Source organism: Neopelma chrysocephalum, unplaced genomic scaffold (genome assembly GCF_003984885.1).
Source record: "Neopelma chrysocephalum unplaced genomic scaffold, ASM398488v2 Primary Assembly neopelma1_60, whole genome shotgun sequence".
In the NCBI taxonomy this organism is placed as follows: Eukaryota; Metazoa; Chordata; class Aves; order Passeriformes; family Pipridae; genus Neopelma; species Neopelma chrysocephalum.
In genome coordinates this window covers 5,832,816-5,854,177 of record NW_020897715.1, presented here as the reverse complement: position 1 = coordinate 5,854,177, position 21,362 = coordinate 5,832,816, and the positions used below count along the sequence as shown (strand labels likewise).

The window sequence follows — 21,362 nt, the reverse complement described above, 5'->3', positions numbered from 1 at the left end:
AATCCTTAAGGAGAATATGCAAGTGAGTGGAAAAAGTTATTCTTCTTTTTTCAGAGGAAACTATTTCTTGTTTCCTCTCCATTTGCTAAAAATAGTCAGGATTGACCCAAACCAGTGTTTTAGAAGAAGAATATTTATGTGTCATTCCAAATATAAGTGTATAATAAATCCAGTATTATTTTCTGGATATTAAGGTGACTTCCAGAGTGAATGTGTACATTTGTGTTGGGTTTGTGCCATCTCTGGTGACAAATCAGAGTGTTTTTATATAAGCGATCAAGTAGAAAGGAAAAAAACCCAAAACACATCTCTTTTTCCTGCAACCACCTTTTATAATTTTGGGACTATGAGATTCCATGGTTTTTGACCTTACTGCAGAAGTTATCTGCAGGAGTACCTCCACCCCTTACTTTTAAATGCTTGGGTTTGGTCTTTTGAGCACAAGCTTATTAGATATGCAAGTAATGTACAAGGCAAAAAGTGTCCAAAACCAGATTAAAGGTCTTAACTCGTGCGTGGCTTTCAGTGAAATTATGTCACAACTGGCTATCAGAGATGAGTTTTTAATACAAAAATATCAGGCCCAAACCTCACAGCAAAATCTTATTTCTTTCACTCTTTTCATCATTCACTCATTTCTTCTTTCAACTCTTTCATGAGTCCCTGCCAGGTTATGTTTTGCCTACTCAGTATCTTCTTTCAGGCAATTTTACATGCAGCTTAATTTTGCACGTTAAGTTTAAAAAAAAGATAAATCGGGGAGAGACTCTATCATGGAATGTAGTGATAGGATGACAGGTAACTATTTTTAATTGAAAGAGAGTAGATTTAAATTAGATATTAGGGAGGAATCCTTTCTTGTGAGAATTGTGAAGCCCTGATTGCCCAGAGAAGCTGTGGCTGCCCCATCCCTGGAAGTGTTCAAGGCCAAGTTGGACGGGGCTTGGAGCAACGTGGTCTAGTGGAAGGTGTCCCTGCCCAAGGCAGCAGGTGGAATGAGATGATCTCTAAGTTCCCTGCCAACCCAAACCCTTCTGGTACTCTGTGTTTGTATGCTTTTACAGACAAAGGCTTCCACTGTGCCTGAATTTGTAGTTTTATAACGTATCAGCCCCTTTACTTAAGGGCGTTTTGAGAACTGACTGAGCAGTGCAGAAGTGAGGGTCCTCAGTGATGCAGTGTGTGCAAGGTTTGGCATGAAACTACTGTTCATATATGATTTTTCTGTTAATTTATGGCCTGTCTTACATATTGAGAATTGAAAAGTCCGTGAAATAGTACACTTTCCTTCTTATGTTAAAGTGATCTGCTAATGCAAGAAGCTTTCTAGCTAAATATACTGTGGATATATTGCAAATAAATGTATGTGTATGGCTATTATGTTTATAAGTGTTGAATTTATGTGGTTATAGTACTTCTCAGGATAATCAGCAGTTGCATTATTTAGTTTTGCAGTTAAGTACAATCTCTGTGCTGAGAGTATCTTGTATTTCTAGGGGAGAACTGACGTCCGCATGGCCTATATTCAGTTTGCTCTCTCCTTTTTAATTGCTGGTGACAATGCAGTCTTGACACAGGTGCTGGAATTAAAAGGTACTTTGTAATTGATTATTGTATTTGTGTTTTTAAGGCAGAGTCTTTTATAGGGGATAATAGATGTGATCTAATAAAAAATGTGAACCACTTAGCACTAATAACGTGAAAAATATATATTTTTAATCTTATTACCTGACAAACTTTAAACTTCTTTGGTATTCCAATGAGTGCCTCTTCTGCTTGAGAACAATATGCTGTCTGCTAAAACTTTGCAGAAATAGAAAGTCTGTGGCGACACAGATGAAAAAGAGTAAATGTTTTGAGGTCATTGAGTCAATAAGCAGAAAAAAGCTTCATGGCCTGCAGCCTTGCTCATAAGACAGTAACAGTGGATATATTGCATTAAAATTTTTTTAAATAGTGTTAAAGACTGTGTGTACTTCAGTTTCCTTTCTCATGTGAATTGTGACCCTAGATAAGGTTATGAAAGAATTCAGAAGGGATCTGAAAATACTGTTCAAAAAAATGTCATTAAGTCATTACTGGCAGAAGTTCATTTCTCCTACTTGAGGGACTGAGAGCTGGTCATAATTATTTATTTCTCTTGTTCCTACTACCCTGACAGTCGTTCATTCTTTCAGGCCAGGGAATGGCAGTGCACACCCAGACCCAGTCAGCACAGCTGGCTTTCCTTCTCCTGCAAGAGCCCCAAGTTCTCTAGGAACTGAAGGTGTCTAACTTTGGGATGCACAGGGCAGCCAAAAGATGATGCATGTGGTTGGAGACAGAACCTCCAAACGTTTGAGAATCACTCAGGAAAACAATTGCAAGTCAAGTAAATAGCAGTTTACACAAATTTAAATACTGCATAGCACATTGGGACTGAAAATATATTTGAAGTTGACAGATGCTGTAGCAAGAAGTGTTAATCAGCAAGTTGGCAAATTAGCTAGTTCGGATGAGAGTAGGTTTGGCAGCATCCTTTGCTCATCACTATAGGTGTGGGCGCATCATCCTTCTGAACTCTGCTTGCAGCCTTTTGGTTCATCCTGAAATATAACTGCAAGGTAAATAATATGACATTGAAGAGAAATGGATATGAATTCCCTGAAGCATTTTTTATGAAAAGAGCTTTCACATTTTCACCTAATATTTGAAATGTCTTCTTAGATTTCATTCCAGGTATTTTTCGCACTGAAATAAAGGAAGACAGAGTTTCTACTGTAAATCTTCTACTCTCCACACTGAGAACTAAGGTATGATGTGCCCTCAAAATTGTTTTCTGTTTTCTTTGCTGCTGGAAACAGTTCTGCAGTGATTTCTCACAAAATGTTCAGCTCTTTATTAAGACGTCATTGTTCTGCAGCTACAAGTTTGTAAGTGTGTCTGTTACTGATAATATTTGTTTAAGGCTGGAAGGTTGGTAGCGTGGCCGTATTACTGTTTTGGGACTGAAGCTTGTTCTGCTTTTCCAATACCTTCTTTTAAAGGAAGTCATTGCAATAGCTTATGCTTGGATGCTAATTTCAGCTCATCTTCAGTGTGTGGTGCCCAACAGATTCTCGTGGTTTTGTGGGTTGCAACTGCCAGTAAGACTGGTCCTTCAGTTAATGTGTTTCATGCCGAAATCGGGAGGTCAGCTAGATTTGAGTGGGTTTTTTAGCTCTAAGCTAGGTAATGATGTACACTTTTCAGGAGAAAAAGGATTTTGTGTGCTGTCAGTACAGGGACTGGGGCATGAAGGGGTGTCCAGGAGCTGTCTGGTTGCAGTTGAAGAGTGTGTGGTACCGTTCCCCTGCCAGTCTTGCAGGGCTCTGTTGAAGCCACATCCTGTGGTCGTGGTTAGGTAGTCTTTGGACTTGCTTACTGCTGGGATGACAGGAGCTAAGTTTGGTCAAAGGTGTTTCTTTGTGGAGTAGAGGAAAAGGGAAGTGTTGTAAAAGTGTCTTCCCAAGATCAGAGAATTTGTTGTGAAAAAGAGAGGGTACATTCCACCTGCTGCCAGAAAGTACTGCTGGAAAGGTAAATGCTTCCCTTTGACGGTGTTTGTTTTCATTCTTTCATGGCAGACAGAAATTCCTTTGTGCTATAACAAGGCTGAGACAGAAAACTGGAAAGCAGGAATTGCTGAAAGGTGTGAGAGTTGCGTTAGTTGTGGCTGCCTTTCCTGTGCTGTCACTTACCTTCTGAGCATGGTCCTGTCTCTCTTCCCTGTGAGGCACCAGCTTGTTGCTGCTGTAGGAACGGCAACTGTACCTGAGATGTATTTTATTTCTATAAAAATGTTTTCAGAAATGTTTTTAGTTCCAGTATCTATGATTTTTGAATCTCAGTTTCGAACTACTGTAGCAATGTTGCACAAGCTATTGTATGGCCAGTTGAGAAAATGAAGGAAAAATAGTTTCAAATTTAGAGTGTAACCATAAGAACCTGCCTCATACTTAACTTTTCACGACTGGCAAATTAAAGAGAAAAATGTTCTTTCATTTTGCTATTGCAATAACGGGGAAAAAGGGAGAATAAAAAAGCTACCATTTAAATGTAAAATAAACCTCCTTGAAGCTTTGTTTTCTAAATGAAGCTTTTCCTGTGTGGGAATCAGACATCATGTGCTTTTACATTATTGGTGAGCCCCAACACGCTATATGACTCCTTCAGTTGAGCAAGGAAAATGAGAATTAAAACACTGCCAAGAATAAAACACAGCAGAAGAACTTTTGAGAACTTCCTCCACTGTGTTTTCTCTTTCATTCAGACTTTATTTGTAGCAGGCTTTACCATCTCTACCAGCAGGTTTGGATGATTTTAGTCTGTGGGTGTAGTATTCTAAAGGTGTTCTGTGCTTGTTAGTCGAACTTGAAAGTCTGTCCTGTCTGGCATGTGCAGGGTTTGCAGAGGCTGGTGTAGAGTCAAGGTGAAGCAGGAGTGTGAGAGAAGTGTTGACAGAAGCAGAAGCAAAACCAGAATCTTTTGTCAGCTCTAGTGAGGAGAGCCAGCTGTGTGTGTATTAGAAGAATGAAGCCTGTTGCTAGTTTACTATTCCTTCATGATAACTTGCAAAAAATAGAAGAGTTGTTAAGTTTTTCTCATCATTTTCAGGTGGTTCAAAATAAAAATATCACCAAAACCCAGAAGGTTCGCTTTTTTACTGCAGAAGTGTTGATCCACATTGCTTCGCTTTACCGGTGGAATGGGATTACTGATGTCAGCCCTGGGGATTTAGAGGTCTGGTCATTTATTTCTTTGTTACTCTTAGTCTTTGTACTGCCTTTTGTTTTTCCCCCTTCCTGCAGGCCACAGGTTTTAAAACAGCTCCCAGTTGCTCTGAACCTTGATGAGCTCAAGAAGAGGGATCTACTGAGGCTACTGAAAAAGAAACCCCAAATTTCTTTTGCTCCTCACAGCTTGGGGAGGAGGGTTTGTTTCCCCTATTTGACTGCCAGGACTATAGCGCAGATCTGTTACCCTGGGAGAAATGAGTTTCTTGGGTAGAAGGACTGCATTCCTTTTCCTGGACACAGATGGGTCTCTGTAGGAGAATACATTGGGATCAGTGTTCTTTCCACAGACCTCATTCCTGTTGCACACACTGCCCTGATATGAGAGCTAAACTTCCAGAATTGTTGCCAGCCAGACTTGGAGACTTCCACTGGGTTTTGTCTACCGATTTTTCACCTTTGTGTTTGCCCTCTTATATTACCAGATGTTTATGCTATTCCAGTATTGATATCCAGTAAACCCCTTTTGGAGGAGATCTGTTTCTAGTAGGTACCTCCCTGGAGCTGTGCAAATCTCTGACCCCATTCATAAGCCTGCATTTCAGTTTTGAAATAATTTCAAGTTCTTACAATTCCATGCAGTCTTTGTAAGTCATATGGTTTGGGATTTCCCAGCCACAGTTGTCAAGAGTCTTCTTATTCATAGGGATCTTCAGTTGTGCTGGATGTAGAAGGTTAATGGAATCACAGAATGGTTTGGGTTGGAAGGGACCTTCAGATCCCGAAAGTTTCTCTTAATCTGAACAAAAGCCAAACTGTCTTGTAGGATTTCTGTAAAAGGAGCTTCATAAAATGTAGAATGAAACTGATGTAAGATTTTCTGCTGTGATACCAAATCCTATGTGCCTTTTTTACTCTTTTTTGGTTTTATAGGTGACTCAAGGTTCTGAAGAGGTGGGAAAAATGATGGTACGGGAACTTGTGCATAATTTCTTAATGGACCTCTGCTGCTCTCTGAAACATGGCATAACGTTCTATGATCCAAGTCTTGGAACTTCTGGCAAGTAAGTCACTGGACAAGGTGGGATTGTACATGAATTTTGTGCTAGGAACAAGAGAGACCTCACTAGTTACCATATCTGCTTTGAGATGTCCGGTGTTAATTCAAATAATTACCATTTGTCATGCAGAAAACATGGAGGTAAATTCAGTTCTTACTTCTCTGAGTATAAATTCAGAAATTATGCCAGGAGTGTGAGAGGTCTTGCTGTCAATTAACAGTTAGAGGAGCTGCAGAGTTCACATCCTATAGGAAGTGTTAAAATAAGGGTTTCTTCTTTAAACTTTTTTTTTGTTTCAATAGGGGAGGAAATGTGGTACTTCTGCACTTTCTGCTTGGTTTAAAAACCGCAACAGAAGATGAAATGGTTGCTGATCTCATGGTGAATGTTCTCAAAGTATGCCCAGATTTATTGAATAGATACTTCAAGGAGACCCGGTATTCCTTTGTTCCTAGAATGAAGCCTGCTTGGATGGACAATATGAAGTTACTCAAGAAGGTAGGAGTGTGGAGGATGGTAAAAAGCCATGCTCAGAGCAGGAAGCTATATAAACATTCAACTAAACTGGGATAGAAGGAATTGTTATAAGAAGCAGTGGGAAAAATCACATCAATGACACTCTTTTTGAGATGCATCATTAAAGCTCAGCTGGAAAAACCTTCAGTCCTGCCTGGGTGTTCCCCTCACTCTTTGTTTAGCTTAAAATGGACAAGTAGGACCTGGAATCTGTTTGTTGAAAAGTGATGGCCTTTAGCAGGGATGCAAGTTACATTCAGAGGTTTCATGTAGTTGTATAGGGGTCTGGAGGATGCTCTGTAGCACTCCTGCATAAAAATGAACATTTATTGTCACCCTTACTTTTGACAAGTCAAAACTCTTCTGTAAAATGCTCCCCAGAAGAAGCTGTCATCTCTAGGGCTATGTCAATGAGGCTTAAATAGTTTTGTGTTTTGGTTTTTTTTTTATTTCAGATCTATGAGGCTCAACCAGAGATCTCCAATTCTTTTAAGACTTCAGAATTTATCCCTCTTCCCAGGTTGCTTTCTATGGTGATGGTAACAACAGTCCCTGCAGTGTGCAATAAAATAATGTTCACCCAAGGGTTAAATGTAAGAGCATCTATAGTATTTCAGTGTTTTTTTCTGTCTCAGTTAATGCTGTTTTAAGTGTGTGATCATCCAAAAAGTTTCTTAAATTGGTTAATTACATGTGGTTTGTATTGTCTGTCCCAGCATAAATCTGGCTTGGGAAAGCACTGGAAAATGAATTAAAACCATTGATATTACTTTCAGGTGCCTTTCACTGCTCACTAGTGGCTTAGGCTGGAAATCTGAAAACCTGTGGATTCTTTCCTGCAAGCCAAGTTTTAGGAAATAAATAATTTGTCGACAAATTTTAACACATAATCAAAGTACAGTTCATATGCAAAGCATAAAAGGAATCACTTAAATGTCATTAATTCAACTTCCTTCTTCCAGTTACCCAGCACAGCAGTGAAGCACAGCATCCTGTCACTGGTGTCCATGGTGCTGAGAAGAGCCTTGAAGAACATTGAGTACTGTTTGACTGAGGAAACCTGGCAAAGGTCAGAAATCTACACCCTGTCAGGGATGCAGGAGTTTGTGCAGCTGTACAGAGAAGCCATCAGCAAGGTACAAAGGAAAAAGAAAACTGGGGTCTAACATGAGTCCTTTTGCAGTCAGCAAGTAACTGCTCTCCTCTGCATTTTCTCCCCACGTGGTTGCAGCCTGGGAGCCAGGAGATGGTATCCTGGGGGAGAATATTTTTATCACAGGAGCTTTGTCTTACACAGGAGAGCTGTTGGAATTTTCCCTTTTTTTGCTTTTAGGTTTTACCAGACATGAACAGTATCGTGGCTGTCTGGCAGTCCCTTCTGAAGCAAGGGAGAGAACACCATGATGGCCCAGAGGAGAAAAGGGAAGGTGATACCTCCACTGGGAAGACAACGATCGAGACAACAGAAGTTGCTGAACAGCATGGTAGGCAAAGCAGGTGTAGTCAGCCCTTCTTATCTGTGTGTGAATGGGTGTTGTGAAACCCTCATCCCACGTAAGGCTGGTAACTTCAGCAGAGTCCAGATCTCATTTGTGCATTTACTGTTCAACTTGTCTTTGTTCAGTTCTTCGGGCAGCCTAAGAACACAGTTTAATAAATATGGTGCTATCGCTACTAGAACTTGAGCAGTTTGACTTTCTGTTGTCACAGAATCACAACATGGTTGAGGTTGTAAGGGATCTCTAGAGATCATCCTGCCCAACATCTCTGCCTAAACCTGGTTGCCCAGGTCCATACTCATACGACTTCTGAGTATCTCCAAGAATGGGGATTCCAGAACCTCTCTGAACAACCTGTGCCAGTGCTCAGTCACCCTCACAGTCAAAGAGTGTTTTCTGATGTTCAGTGTGTTCCTGTGTTTCACTTTGGGCCCACTGCCTCTGTTCCTGCCATGGGGCACCACAGGAAGGAGCCTGGTTCCATCATTTTTGCACCCTCCCGTCAGGTGTTTATGTGCATTAATGAGATGCCCCGGAGCCTTCTTTTCTTCAGGCTGAACAGTCCCAGCTCTCCCAGCCTTTCCTCGTAGGAAAGATGTTCCAGTCTCTTTGCCATCTTTGTAAGCCTTTGCTGGACTCTCTCCAGTGTCTCCATGTCTCTCTGGGGAGCTTAGAACTGGACGTAGTGCTCCCAGTGTGGCCTCAGCAGTGCGGACTGGAGGGGAAGAGTCAGCTCCCTGACCTGCTGCCAGTGCTCTGCCCAGGGTACTTGTAGCCTTCTCTGCAGCACATCACTGGCTCATGTTCAACGTGGTGCCCACTAGGACCCTTGGATCCTTTCCTGGAATCTGCTTTCCAGTTGGGTGGCCTCCAGCATGTCCTGGTGAATGGGGCTGTTTCTCTTTGGGGGCAGGGCTCTGCAGTTCCTCCTGTTGAACTTAACCCTCCTGCCTTTGACCTTCCTGTGCTAGTAGGATTTTCTCAGCCACAAAATAAAACTGGCAAAGAAAACTGATATGCCTGAAAAATAATTTTTGGAGGGATTTTTGTTTGGCCAAGGTTTTTTACCATGAGGTCATTTTTTTGAAGCAGTTAGGTAGTGTGACTACACAAATCCTTGTGTTGCTGTGACACAGGAGTAGAAACATGCAAAGTGTTGAAAGAGGGAGGGAGGATTGGAGTGAAGGCTTCAGTTTTCCTCTCACAAACCCAGTGTCCCTCCCTTGGAGAGCTTGCTTCCATAGTCCCATGCAGGGAATGGGGAGTTTCAGTACTGTCTGTGGCCTGCGATGTTTGTAGGCTGGAGATAAATCTGCAGCCAGTTTTGTCCTTCACAGGGCATATTCCATAGAGAAACTTCCTGGAGCACAGGATTTTTCAGTGGATGTCCTGTGCATGGCTTTGGGCAGCAGAATACTTGTCAGCACTGACACTCCAAGGCTTGGTTGGCCGAGTGCCTGTGGAAACCGGTGGAGCAGCTGATTTCTGCAGGACTGTAGCTGTAGTTTCTCTGCTATATTTATACTGGTGTGATAAAGCTGTGTCACTTACTCTCAGCTCACCCATTGCAGCTTTATTTGCATTGTGACCACTAGAGAATTCTTTTCTAATGGGAGTTTAGACTCAGGCAAACAAAGTTTATCCATGGCGTCCATCCAGTTCTTCATAGCTCCCTGAGGGAGACCAAGTTAACAGGAAAAAAGTAGGTGTTAAATGTTTTGGCTGCCCTTCATGTACTTTGCTTCACTTTGTTAGTGACTGGATAACAAGTAGCTATTATGCGTCCTCATGTTACAAACTGAAAAAACATTTAGCTGCCGAGATGGCTTTTCCTAAGAAGTAAACACCTGCCTTATGTGGTGTTGGTGTTTCTCTCATACAGATACTTGTCTGCCTCTTGCCAAGAGGTCACACTGAGAAGGTATTATTTTGAAAGAAGGAAAGTAAAGAAAGGAAAAAACCTTTAACTGAAATAATAAATTAGCAACAAACTATAGTGTACTGTCTCCTACACTTCCCCAGCCAAACCTACATGACATGAGGTAAAAGTAGTGTGCCTGGAAACCGGCGCAACCATATCCTTGCCTTCACTTTTTTTCTGTTGTCCAGCCTTGTATGAAACAGCAGTGGGACTGATGGGATTCTTACAGTGAGGGCTAAAACGCTGAGTTTGTGTTTTATGTGAGCACTTTTGAGTCAAATTAGAAATGTCAGCCATCAATTTAAGCACTGAATAAGCTGATTTGGTTTTGAAAGTACTTGCACAGGAATGCTGGGGTAGGAAACTGGGGAATTCCATGAGTGTTTTTCTGATTCTTCTTGTTAAGAAGGTTGTAGATCATTTCCTAGGCAAGTCTATTGGAAATATAGTTAGTAATTCTCATGCTGGGTAATGGAGGTGCTACACTGTGCTCTCTTGTTACGAAGGAAGGAGAAGCTAATTCTGGAAATGCTTTTTTCAGGTTCAGATGATGCCGAGACGCTGTTTCTGAAAGCTGCACTCCTTCAGGTCATATGCCTTTATCAGAAGGTTGTGCCCCACTTGGTAGCACGGAGCAACTTTGATTTTAGCAAGCTGCTAAAAGGTATGTGATGGGTATTTCTATTTCCTTCACTGTTTTCTCTGGCTGTTCACAAAGCCCACAGCAGAAGGGAATGTTTGCTCTTCTGTGGAAATAAAGAGCTGTTTTCTAAAAGTAACTAATTTTAGTTTCTTCATTGTGTTGGCATTTATTGTTGATGTTTCTTCAGTGCTCTGGCACTCTGCCCTCTTAAATTCCGTAGCTGCTCTGCTACACTCAGCTGTGTTACGCTGTGCTACAGTTTTCCTCTTCCTGTGTCATATTCTTTATGGGGTTTGAATTCAAATCTTTCTGAGAAAGGCTTACCTTCAACTCTTAGATTTCTCTGTTAACAATCCCAACATCAAAAAGCTGTTTCCAAACTCTTACTAACTGTGATGATAAAGGATGTTTTTGACAGCATAGTTCACAGAAAATTTGAGATGGGAGAGAAGCACATCCTAATTCACCAGTGTCTTCTGAAAACTCTTGTAACAGAGATTTGGCTTCTTAAGGGACTTATTTGGTAAAGTCCTGTTGGACAGAGCCCTGGAGGACAGAGGGGCCCAAGAATGCTGGCTGATATCCAGGGATCACCTCCTCCAAGCTCAGGAGCGATGCATCACGGCAAGGAAATCTGGCAAAAATGCCAGGAGGCCTCCATGGAAGGAGCTACTGAGCAAAGTCAGAGGGAAAAAAGAAGCTTTCAGAAGGTGGAAGTGAGGACAGGTAGCCTTAGAGGAATATAGGGAAATTGCATGGGGAAGCTGGTGACAAGGTTAGGGAAGCCAAGGCCCAGTTAGAATTGAGTCTGGCCAGGGATATCAAAGACAACAGGAAGGGTTTCCATAGATAGGTTGCTAATGAAAGACTAGGGATAATGTGGGCCCTCTATAGAAGGAAATGGGAGACCTGGCTACCCTGAATATGGAGAAGGCTGAGGTTCTCAATGACTTCTGTGCCTCAGCCTTCAAGGGTGAGTGATCCAGCCCTGCTGGCCATGTCAGGAAAGGCAAATGCAAGGACTGGGAGAATAAAGACTGAGCCCACTGTAGAAGAGGATCAGGTTTGAGACCATCTAAGGAAGATGAGTGTGCACAAGGCCATGGGACCTGATGGGAGTCATCTGTGGGTCCTGAGGGAACTGACAGAGGAAGTGGCTAATCCACTATCCATAATATTTTGAGAAGTAGTGGTAGTCCAGTGAACTTCCCACTGACTGGGAAAGTGCACACATAACCCCTATTTTTAAAAAGGGGAAAGTGGAAGACCCAGGGAACTACAGACCAGTCAGTCTCACTTCTGTGCCGGGCAAGATCGTAGAGCACATTCTCCTGGAAACTATGCTAAGGCACATGGAAAGCACAGAGGTAATTGGTGACAGCCAGTGTGACTTCACTAAGGGCAAATCATGCCTGACAAATTTAGAAAGGTCCTCCAATGCTGCTTGTGGTACAATTAATACAGCCATGTACAACTCTGGGGGAGAGAGCAGAGGGTTGTTTGGGCATCACTGCTGACTGTGGGCCACCAGAGCTTGTAGGCCACCCAGCTAGAGCAACTATCTCTGTGTTAGGCAGGCCTGTGATGTGTGAGGATGGGAGTTATGTAAATGCCTTAATTAAACTCTGTCAGGGAAAAAGGGGCTTTAAACAAAACCCCCCTCTAAATCAACTGTCTCATGCATGAGGTTTTTCCTGCCTCTGTCAAAGCGTGTTTAATTGGTTTGTCTGCTTGGTGACTCACCAAATCACATACCCTGTTTATCCCATTATTACTTATCCCATTATTACTTACTGGTCTGCTTACTTCAAACTGGACAAAAGGCAGGACACCTTTTTGTGAGGCAGAAATCTCTTTGCGGGTCTGTTTGGTTACATGATGAAATAATGAAGTTGATTAGGTTGGAAAGTGAAGTGTCATTCTCAAACAAATGTAATGAAGTGAGCCTCGATATTGATTTTGAAGAAAGGTGATATGGTAGAAAATGATGGTGTAAATTAATAATGAGACTTTGTTCTCTCAAATGTTAGAGTGAGAGTTCTGTCGCTCCTTCCCCCCACCTTGATGAAAACATGCACACCAAATGCAGCATGTTTATCTGTCGTGTAGCAACATGTTCTTTAAATAGCTGGTGGAGTCTATTGTTTGGTCTTACCATTGGACAGCCTTTGTGGTGACTGTTTAAAATGTATTGTCCTCTCTCTAATGTGGGCCACAGTATCCTGCACAGACTATGAGAAGCACATGGACACCAGACCTTTGTACAGCTGATCTCCCCATGTAACTTACCTGCAGGTCAGGTGTGGGCAAGTCAGGTTTTGATCACACTGTAAGAGTCTGCACAGCTCTGTGATCTGTGAGGTGAATAACTGAGGTTATGCCATAGCAGATGCTAAGAGTAGATGATAAAGTGATGTAGGGAGAGACATGAGTTTAAAGTTCTATTGTATGGAGCAAATATTGTCATAGTATGAGTGTTAAGATTTACTGTTGACTTAAATTCTGTGTTTCGCTTTCCAGTTTATCCATCCTTTGTACTTCCTGTAGGTCACAGCTTTTCAGGGTTGCTGAGACATAGATTTTGTATTCCCATGCAGCAGTGATGGCTTGTGCTGGGGGCAGTTGTTGGACTCTACCTCTCAGGGCTGGATTCCCACCTTGGATGGGCCAAACATAGTTTCAGTGTGTCTAGGGATCTCATGATATGAAAATTGGTGGATTGCCAGCTTGTCTCACAGTGACTGTTTGAAACCCTAAAATATGAGTGTTCCTGAGATCTCAGGAAGATGGACCAGACTGAAGTTGGTTGTATTGCTTTCACATCTCAGGTATCGTCACTGAAAAGGGCCTCCGGGAAGAGGTCCCTCCTCTCCTGCAACACCATATACTGAGAGTGGCTTTGGAACTTCCTGCAAATAAATTTGCCTGGTTCAGAGTACAGGTAAGAGACTTTGATGCAAGTTTACATTTCCTTGACCTTTTGTCCTCAAATCTTTCCATCTGGCACTGCCTAGTTTTAAACTAGTCCCAGTCCAGTCATTTTAGGAGGCAACCTTTTTGTAAAACCATTAGGAATTGCAGTCTTAGCATCAGTGAAAAATCCCCTCTGAGCTGAAAGGTTTTATGAAAGGTGGGCAGTTTTTGCTTCTCTGATGAGCACTGAACAAGGTTCCCTCAGCTCTGTATGTCTTTGGAGAGGGGCATGAGTGAGAATGTGCTGGTTTCCACTTGTCTGGAAAGCCTGAGGTTTCAGACCAAGGAAATGAATCGCTGATGGGAGCCATCCTACCTGTTCCCAGGGAAGATTTCAAGATTTTTTTAGTGCTCTCCATAATTCCTGGAAACCTTCAGGTCCCTAGCTCTCTTTTTTACTGCAGGCTTGTAAAATAAGAACAGCGTCGAGACCCTGCTTGTCATGTGAGGAGAGAGGAGTGGGCCAAGCTTTGAGGGGAACGGACACTCCCATGGATTGTGATAACAGGAGTAGGAGATGTTTGGGGAGGGAGGTGGTTTTATCTTGGACCCTTGTATTGGTTGGTGTTTCTGTTACTGGTTTCTTCTACTTTCCAGACAAACATTGTGCAAATGAGTACAATGATCCTGGCTCACTGAATGCAAAGTAGTATAAATGATCCCATTTGATTCTGGCCTTGGGATTTTTGGACAGGTCTATAAAATAATGTCTTGCATATCTGCTTCAGTGCAACATAATCCTGTACAGTGTTGCTGTAACAGGGGAATTTTAATATACTTTTCTTTTAGGATATCTCTGAGACAGAGAAGGTGTCTGGTGAAAAATCAGTCTTCTATTTACTGATGAAAATGTTTGTTACAAGTAACCATTCTCATCTGAAAATTTCCACTAAAAAACTGATCATCAAGGTAAGCATCAGAACTGAAATATCAGGATATTCACTATATCCCACTGGTCTGAAATTTCAGAATTGTAAAATATTTTCTTAAAGCAGATACTTTTACTGCATAGTTGTGTGGCCAACAGAGTCTCCTTTCCTGTGACTGTTCTTAGAATTTACTGTCAGATAACTGCCTGTTAGCTAAATATTCCATGGAAGTAAATGCTATCAAGTGACTTTGCTGCAACAGTTGATAAAATATTAAAGAAAATGTCTTTAATATTTGCTCACCCCCCTAGGCTAAATTAATTCTGACACTGTGATAGATCAATGTAGTTTGTGCCTGCAAAGGTCTTGACATGGATCAAGAAGAGATGATTTTTGGGATTTATTTCTTATCCTCATTTATTTAATCTGTACTTCATCACTCCAGCCTTCCTAAAGCCTTAGCTAGTTTGCTTTGGCCCTGCAAAATAGTTGTCTTTGTTACAGTCCTATACAAGCTTTGATGCAAGGAGTACTTTTGAATTAAAATCCTCTTCCGTACATTTAAATAAGTTGTGATTTTTCAGAAGTGCGATCAACTACAAGCCCGTGAAGGCACCAGTGGCTGTTGTTTTCAGTATCTTCTTAAAACAGGACATCTTTTAGTTATCTGCGTGGGGGTAGAGACCTAAATTAGGAAAAAGTGCAAAGAGAAAATCCAAGCAGCTGTTCTGGGCCCTGGACAGGGCTCTTCCTGCAGTGGCCTGTATTAGTGGCACACAACTTTGTCAGCTTTATGCATTTAATCTCTGCATTTAGCTTCAGTCACAGGGTGCAATTGTAATACTCAGTCCACTGAACCGAAGTTATAGTGGTTGAATTGGGTTTTTTGGTTTTAGTTGCTCTTGATCCCTGCAGGGGATTAAATTCAGGTTAACTCTGTCTCCTAGTAATGAATGTCTCACTCAAAAGCTGCCCAGTACTGGTTTTGTGGTGTATTTGGATTCTTTTGCTGAATGGGGATTGGGGCTGCCTAATTCAATCTCGTGTCCTCTTTCAGGTTCAGTCCATTGCATTTTCACTGAAGGTAATGCAGGGGCAGGGAAGTCAGGGCAGTTATGTCAGCAGAAAGGCTGCTAAGAATAGTTGTCAATGGGTGTGTTTTGCTTGTTTTTCAACACAATGCCATATAATTGAAGGCATGTTTTTGGATTTCACATTCTGTTCCTGCCGGTTTTCATGAGAACTGTGCATTTCTATTTTGAGACCCTGCCACAAATAGTTAATTATGTTAAAATGAATCCTTTTCCCTTTGTTTTTTCTTTATTTTAATGAATTATCCTGTCAGATTCATGTAAGCAGCAGTTATTTTTATAGCTGTTGGTGTTGTACACAGATTAAATAGAAGAAGAAATAGTAGAACAAATGAGTTGTGATAGCTTCCTTTGTTTACAAAGAGGGTGAGAAGAGAGCTACAGATACTTCTGTTCGTCAACCTGCTCTTCTTTTTTTCTTTCCAAGGAGAAAACATGAAATTCCTATACAAAGAGATCTGTGGTTTGGGGAGTATTGTATTTTAGGTGTTCTGGTTTTTTTTACACACCTGTCCATTTGTTTTCTGGACAGGTTTTACGTGACAGTGGAGTGTTTGAGTACACATGGAAGGAACTTTCAGTTTGGCTGGAACACTTGGATAATACAAAAGAAGACCAAAAGGAAGCAGTGATTCAGTTTTTGGAAAGGGTAACAATGACCAAATTAGCTAGATAAACAATACCAAAATAGTGTTAGTGGAAACCAGGGATTTTGTTGCTGTTTTTGAGAAATCTGTCAAAGACCAGTGAACGAATTCCGAGAAAAGCAGGGTTTGTCATTCTTTATACAGGGCTGACATCTTTCTTGTCTTGGTGGGAGGGCAGCAAAATGATTTGCAGGAAAATGAAATCCCAGAAGATAAGTTGTTATTATAGCATTGTTGGTATAAGGGTAGAGTGTTGTATGTGTGGGTAACGTTGACCTCCTCCTAAAATGGCATTACCTGCCAAAATTACCAGACCTCAGTAAATTGTATATTTTTACTATAAAAGTTGACATTTCCTGTTCACTCTTCAGGATGTTAAATGGTTCTTTTTCAGTGCAGTTTCCCCAGGGACTCAGTCTGTGGTAGCACTTCAGGTGCCAGATTGCAGTGGATATTTCTTTTTCCATCAGACCCAGTGTACCCTGTATGGCAGGAACCACAGGCAGATTCCAACAAAAAGTTGTCCTCCTAAAACTTGCCCAGCTTCCAGTCACTTCTAGCACATGAGCTTTCTTAACAAGGTGTGGTTCCCATAAACTTAAGAGCCTGTGCACTTACTTTTCTCTCTCAACCTTTGTTGGCAGGTCCTGCTGAAGCTGGTGACAAACCCCTATCCCTACACAGACAAGGCAGCAGACCTGGTTCAGGAAGCCAGCATGCTCCAGGTCAATATGTTTAAACAGGACTCTGATAACATCAGCATCCCCATCTCTCACGTTGACGGTAAGTGGTAACTCCTCAAGGACAGAGAATTCCAAGACTTGGTGCCTGTGTTCCTGGAGTGCTGCATTCTAGCTCTGTTGTTTTCTGGTTAGTCTGAATCCTCTGCTTACATTTTTTTCTTCACTTAATAGATGTCCTGGATATGGTGGATGTCATGATTGAGGGCAGCGATGGCTTAGATGAGGAAATTGAGTTCACTTTAAATGAAGACATGATTATTCAAACATTTCCGTTCAGTGCTGTTGTCCCTGCTGCGTTAGAAGCCAGGAATGTACTGTTGCTTCAATCTGAAAATGGAACAGGTACAGACTTTTGTTTCTATGTATCAGCTCTGCCAGTGGAGTGGAAGTGGGATCATTTTTACCCAGTGAACTCAAGACATTTTGTTATCTTCATTGCAAGCAGAAGGAGATCAATCAATGGTGCTTCCTGCTCAAGAGAAGCACTATGAGGTGCTTCTATCCTTTTTTCTTGACCCTAAACAGGAGACACTGTCCTTGCATGGACAGTCTTGGTCTGGAAGCAGTTAGCTTCAGTAACAGAGTGTTTTAAGCACAGAGTGTGCAGATATGAGAGGAGGGTGGTGTGAATGGCTGTAGACAGCTCTTCCACAGGGACCAGGCAGTGGGAGAAAGGACTGCACTGTTGAGTAGGAAACGGATGCATTTTCCAAAAAAAACTTCAGAGATGAAACTCTGATGGTGAAGATCTGATGGTGGTGTTGCAAAGTTCTACCACATCCTTGAGGAAAGCGTTGGAGTCATGGGCATCAGGTGGGCTCTGAACACGATTTGCCAAACCCCACAGCACCTTGCCAACTTCTGTGTGTATTTGGCTGTTGAGTAGCAGCTGGAGTGGGACTGAGAAGTCCCAGTTCTGAAAGAAACTCCTCCCTCTTTACCTCACACACGTTAACCTGGCTGTGTGCCCCCAATACAAATCAGTTCTCTTAGGTGGTGCTTGGCTGGGGTCTTTATCATGTTAAAATACAGGCCTGTTTAGCACAACACAGTGAAGGCAGAACTAGTTTGATGCTTGTCTGGAAGGAAACAGGCCAAACTGAGCATGTATCTGAAAGTAGGGTGATTATTTACTTCAGCAAGAACTACTGAATGGATGATTTTCCACTTAGCTCGGTGGGTCAGGAACACTTGTCTAGCTTACCACAAACACCTTTTAATCCTATTCAGTACTTCACTAAATGATGCTCTGGGGCCTGCTGCCCAGGCCCTAGGGAAAGAGGGTTGCCCCAGTGTCTTTGCTCATGCAGATTACTTCTGTCAATAGAAGTTTCATTTTTTATTTTGTTTTTCTAGGAGCACACATCGTGGAGTACCTTGTTGCTGTTTTCACTGACCTCCTGCACTCTCAGAGAGAACCCTTGGCCCTCTGCTTGATGTTCCAGCTCTATGATAAAGATCTGAAGTCCCTGAAAGTTTCCAAGTACCCTCAGCTCTACCAGTTTAACCAGTACTATAAACTGTGGATACCCCAGCAATCTCAGGAATCTGTGGTATGGAATACCTGAAGTCACTGAATGCTTGAGCCAGTATTCCTATAAAACCTCACAGTTTATAAAGGTTACATTTCCATCAGAAAGTACATTTACATTAAGCTAATTCTGTATTGCTTCTTGATCACGTTGGGACACAATTTTGCTTGAGGGCTTTTCTCTAAGGACACAAGAGGTCTGGGTGGTTGGGAGGTGATGCTAGGGCTCAGGTGTTGTACACAGTCACAGAGGCACAGCTCCTCACCAGGCACAGCACAGTCTGATGTGTGACGTGGCCTCAGGAGCCAGCTCACAGTGGCAGAAGTGGGTTGGGAATGCACAGGTCCCCTGTGCTGGGTGTAGGTGAGTTAGCCCAGCAGTGAGCAAGGGCACATTCCCCTTGGGACAGCTCTGTGATAGCAGGACTTGTGCTCCTGGAGCTTCAGCCAGGTTTCAGCTCAGAGCTCATTTGAAAGCTAAGGTAGCTGAAATCTTTGATTCATACTCATCATTATTTTCCTCTTATGCTTTTTTCTATTTTGAACAGTTCAAAACCCACAAAGAGGTAAGCAAAGAACCTGCTGTGGCCCTGGATTCTGTGTTTACCACTTTGCTCAAGAGAGCCTACGAGAGAGGAAGCAATACCTTACTGGAAGATGGTATCCAGACAAAATTGAGAGACCTGGTTTCCCAGCTCCCACCTGAACAGCTTTCGTTGGGAGTAAAGCATGTGTTGCTATACCTGAAATCCACAGTGGAGAGTTTCGGCAGTGTAAGAGCAATATTATAATAATATTGTGGGTTTGTTTGGTTTATTTTAATGCAAAAAGTACAAAGACCTGGCTGTTAAAACTTGGGATTCAGTTCTGCAGCTTTTTCCTGTGCTTGGCTCTCACTGAGGCTACAGAGCACCAGACAAAGCTCCACCTAATTTGTAAATAAATGTCTGTTCTTCTGATTGTTGAGGAGTCTTGGATTTACTTTGGATTTACTGATCTATGTGAGTGCAAATAAACCTGAGAATTTAATCCAGCTCCTGGGTGTCACTAAGAAGCCTTTCCAGAGGGTAAAATTCACTGGCCTATGTTACACCAGAAGGCACAGTATAGATGAAAATCTATAAATATTTATTTGGCAGCCTGAGACTTTTCCTAGAATCAGGTTCCTACAGAGGGGAGCGATTCCTTCTCACAGAAGATATTGTAATCTAAGTAGCTCTTAGTTAACTTCCATTCCTGTTGGATAACTATCCTTCTGCTCCCATCCTTCTCTTTTCTCAATTTCCAAGGTATCTTTATTTTCACAGCTTAGTAAAACTTCTGGTCCTCAACTTGTTGACCTCTATGTGGACCTGCTGAACAGCTTGTTGTGCCGGGGCAATCAGATAGAATTGGATCATCAGCAGAAACGGGAGGAGCATCAGACTGAGTCAGATCTCTTTGTGGATGAGGAATCTCTGATCACAGAGGAGTCTTCAAATGACAAGGTACCAAATCCCTTGATACACAGGCACCTGTTAGTAAACTTTGATTTATTCTCTAGGGAAATAGTCGTAAGTTTTGCTTAACCACAGATGCTGTTAAGGTCTCAGAGGAGAACTTAGAAACATAGAGCATGTGGACCAGCAGTTACCAAAGTACTGTCTGGAAATCTGACCCAGCTGCATCATCCACAGTCTCACTCCTGAGCTGTCAGGAACACAGTCAGGAGAGGTCCTGAAAGAGACACCTTTGCAGAAAACCCTTTGTAAAGCCTGATTATGAAAATTATGTTCTTAGAGGAGTGATTTTTTTCCCTTCTTTCATCTGTTCTGTGAATTTGTGGAGATTAGAATCAAACTGTGTTGACAAAATATGCAGGTTTCCCCTGGAGATGTGGAGAATCCTCAGTGGAGGGTTGCCTCCCCACAGCTTGAATGGTGGAAGAATGGTATATATGTACTTGTAATTCATTAATATTTTTATCCTCTGGGCAGTTAGTAGACAATTTCGTGTTCAATCATTGTAATTAACGAACTGTGGAAAATAGACAGATGAATGCTTTTATTTTTTTGTCTCAAACTCTAATTTTCCATTCAGTGATATTGTTACAACCATCTGTTACAGACCCTGGAAGACACACTCATGTTAATTTTCGGACATCCTGTGCTGGAGAGTTGGTTCCTGGCTTTAGAACTACGTTCTGTTCCTCAGCCTGGTTTGAACCCTGTCACTGTGAAACTCCTGTCAGCTCACCTCAATTCTGGTGTGCTCCAGCTGCTGAAAACAGGTGCCCCCATCTTTCAGAGCATCACAACGGATCACAGACATGTGTTGTCCAAGTATTTCGAAGCTATCACAAAAGGTGTCTTGAAAGAGCTACAGGCTGTGGGGAAAGACAGCAGCCAGATCTCTCCCAGGAAGTCTCACCAGCTGCAGGCTCTGGAGGAGTTGCACATATACATGAGTGCAGCTCAGCTGAAGGACATCACTTTAACCATGCTGCGACTTCCTGAGACAAGCTTGACTGCTCAGAAATCTGAAAAATCGCCTAAAAAAGGGAAACAGTTGAGCTTCTATGGACAGATTTTGGTGCAGCTCCTCACAGACAGCTACCAAAGGCAGCCTCAGCAAGGAGAGCTCCTGCTATCCACAGAGCACATTAGAGCTTTGGGGGTATTGATGTCAGCATCAGCCAGCAAAGATTTGGAGAAGGTTTTCCTTCAGGCTCTCCAGAATGAGCCAGTCCTTGCCCACGCAGTCGGTGTCGAGGTGCAGGTTCACTGCCTCAACCAGTGCTCCCACACCTCCCTTGCCATTGTGGCCATGCTGATCAAGCACTCCAGGACTCACCTGCTGCAGTTTGAGCTCTGGTGCCTGAGCAGTGCCACTGGGAAGTACCTCAGGAAGCACATGGAGAGCTTTCTCCCAGTCATCAATGTGTATTTGCAATGCAGAGACCAGTATGATTTTACCCGACCTTCCAAAGGTAAAGGAACCACTGATCCCTGTTTGTGATTTGGGAGTCTTGGATCCTCTGCACAATAAGTAGAGGTGATAAAACTGAGGTGTCTGTCTTCTGATGACTCTTGTAAGCACCTCTGCAGCACTAAGGGTAAAGAGCTGTGCTGAGGG

General features: G+C 42.3%; 1 protein-coding gene across 1 annotated transcript in view; it reads left to right on the top strand.

Moving 5' to 3' along the window:
* The window catches only part of URB1 (URB1 ribosome biogenesis homolog), a 41,851-nt gene that overhangs the window by 4,342 nt on the left and 16,147 nt on the right, over positions 1–21,362 (top strand). The window contains exons 5-22 of the mRNA XM_027680908.1: positions 1,497–1,593; positions 2,707–2,792; positions 4,636–4,761; positions 5,688–5,818; positions 6,118–6,313; positions 6,787–6,924; positions 7,294–7,467; positions 7,665–7,815; positions 10,293–10,415; positions 13,223–13,335; positions 14,157–14,276; positions 15,860–15,976; positions 16,619–16,757; positions 16,889–17,059; positions 18,074–18,270; positions 18,797–19,021; positions 19,556–19,735; positions 20,355–21,216. Coding sequence (XP_027536709.1) covers positions 1,497–1,593; positions 2,707–2,792; positions 4,636–4,761; positions 5,688–5,818; positions 6,118–6,313; positions 6,787–6,924; positions 7,294–7,467; positions 7,665–7,815; positions 10,293–10,415; positions 13,223–13,335; positions 14,157–14,276; positions 15,860–15,976; positions 16,619–16,757; positions 16,889–17,059; positions 18,074–18,270; positions 18,797–19,021; positions 19,556–19,735; positions 20,355–21,216 — 3,346 coding nt within the window. The remainder of the gene's footprint in view (positions 1–1,496; positions 1,594–2,706; positions 2,793–4,635; positions 4,762–5,687; positions 5,819–6,117; positions 6,314–6,786; positions 6,925–7,293; positions 7,468–7,664; positions 7,816–10,292; positions 10,416–13,222; positions 13,336–14,156; positions 14,277–15,859; positions 15,977–16,618; positions 16,758–16,888; positions 17,060–18,073; positions 18,271–18,796; positions 19,022–19,555; positions 19,736–20,354; positions 21,217–21,362) is intronic.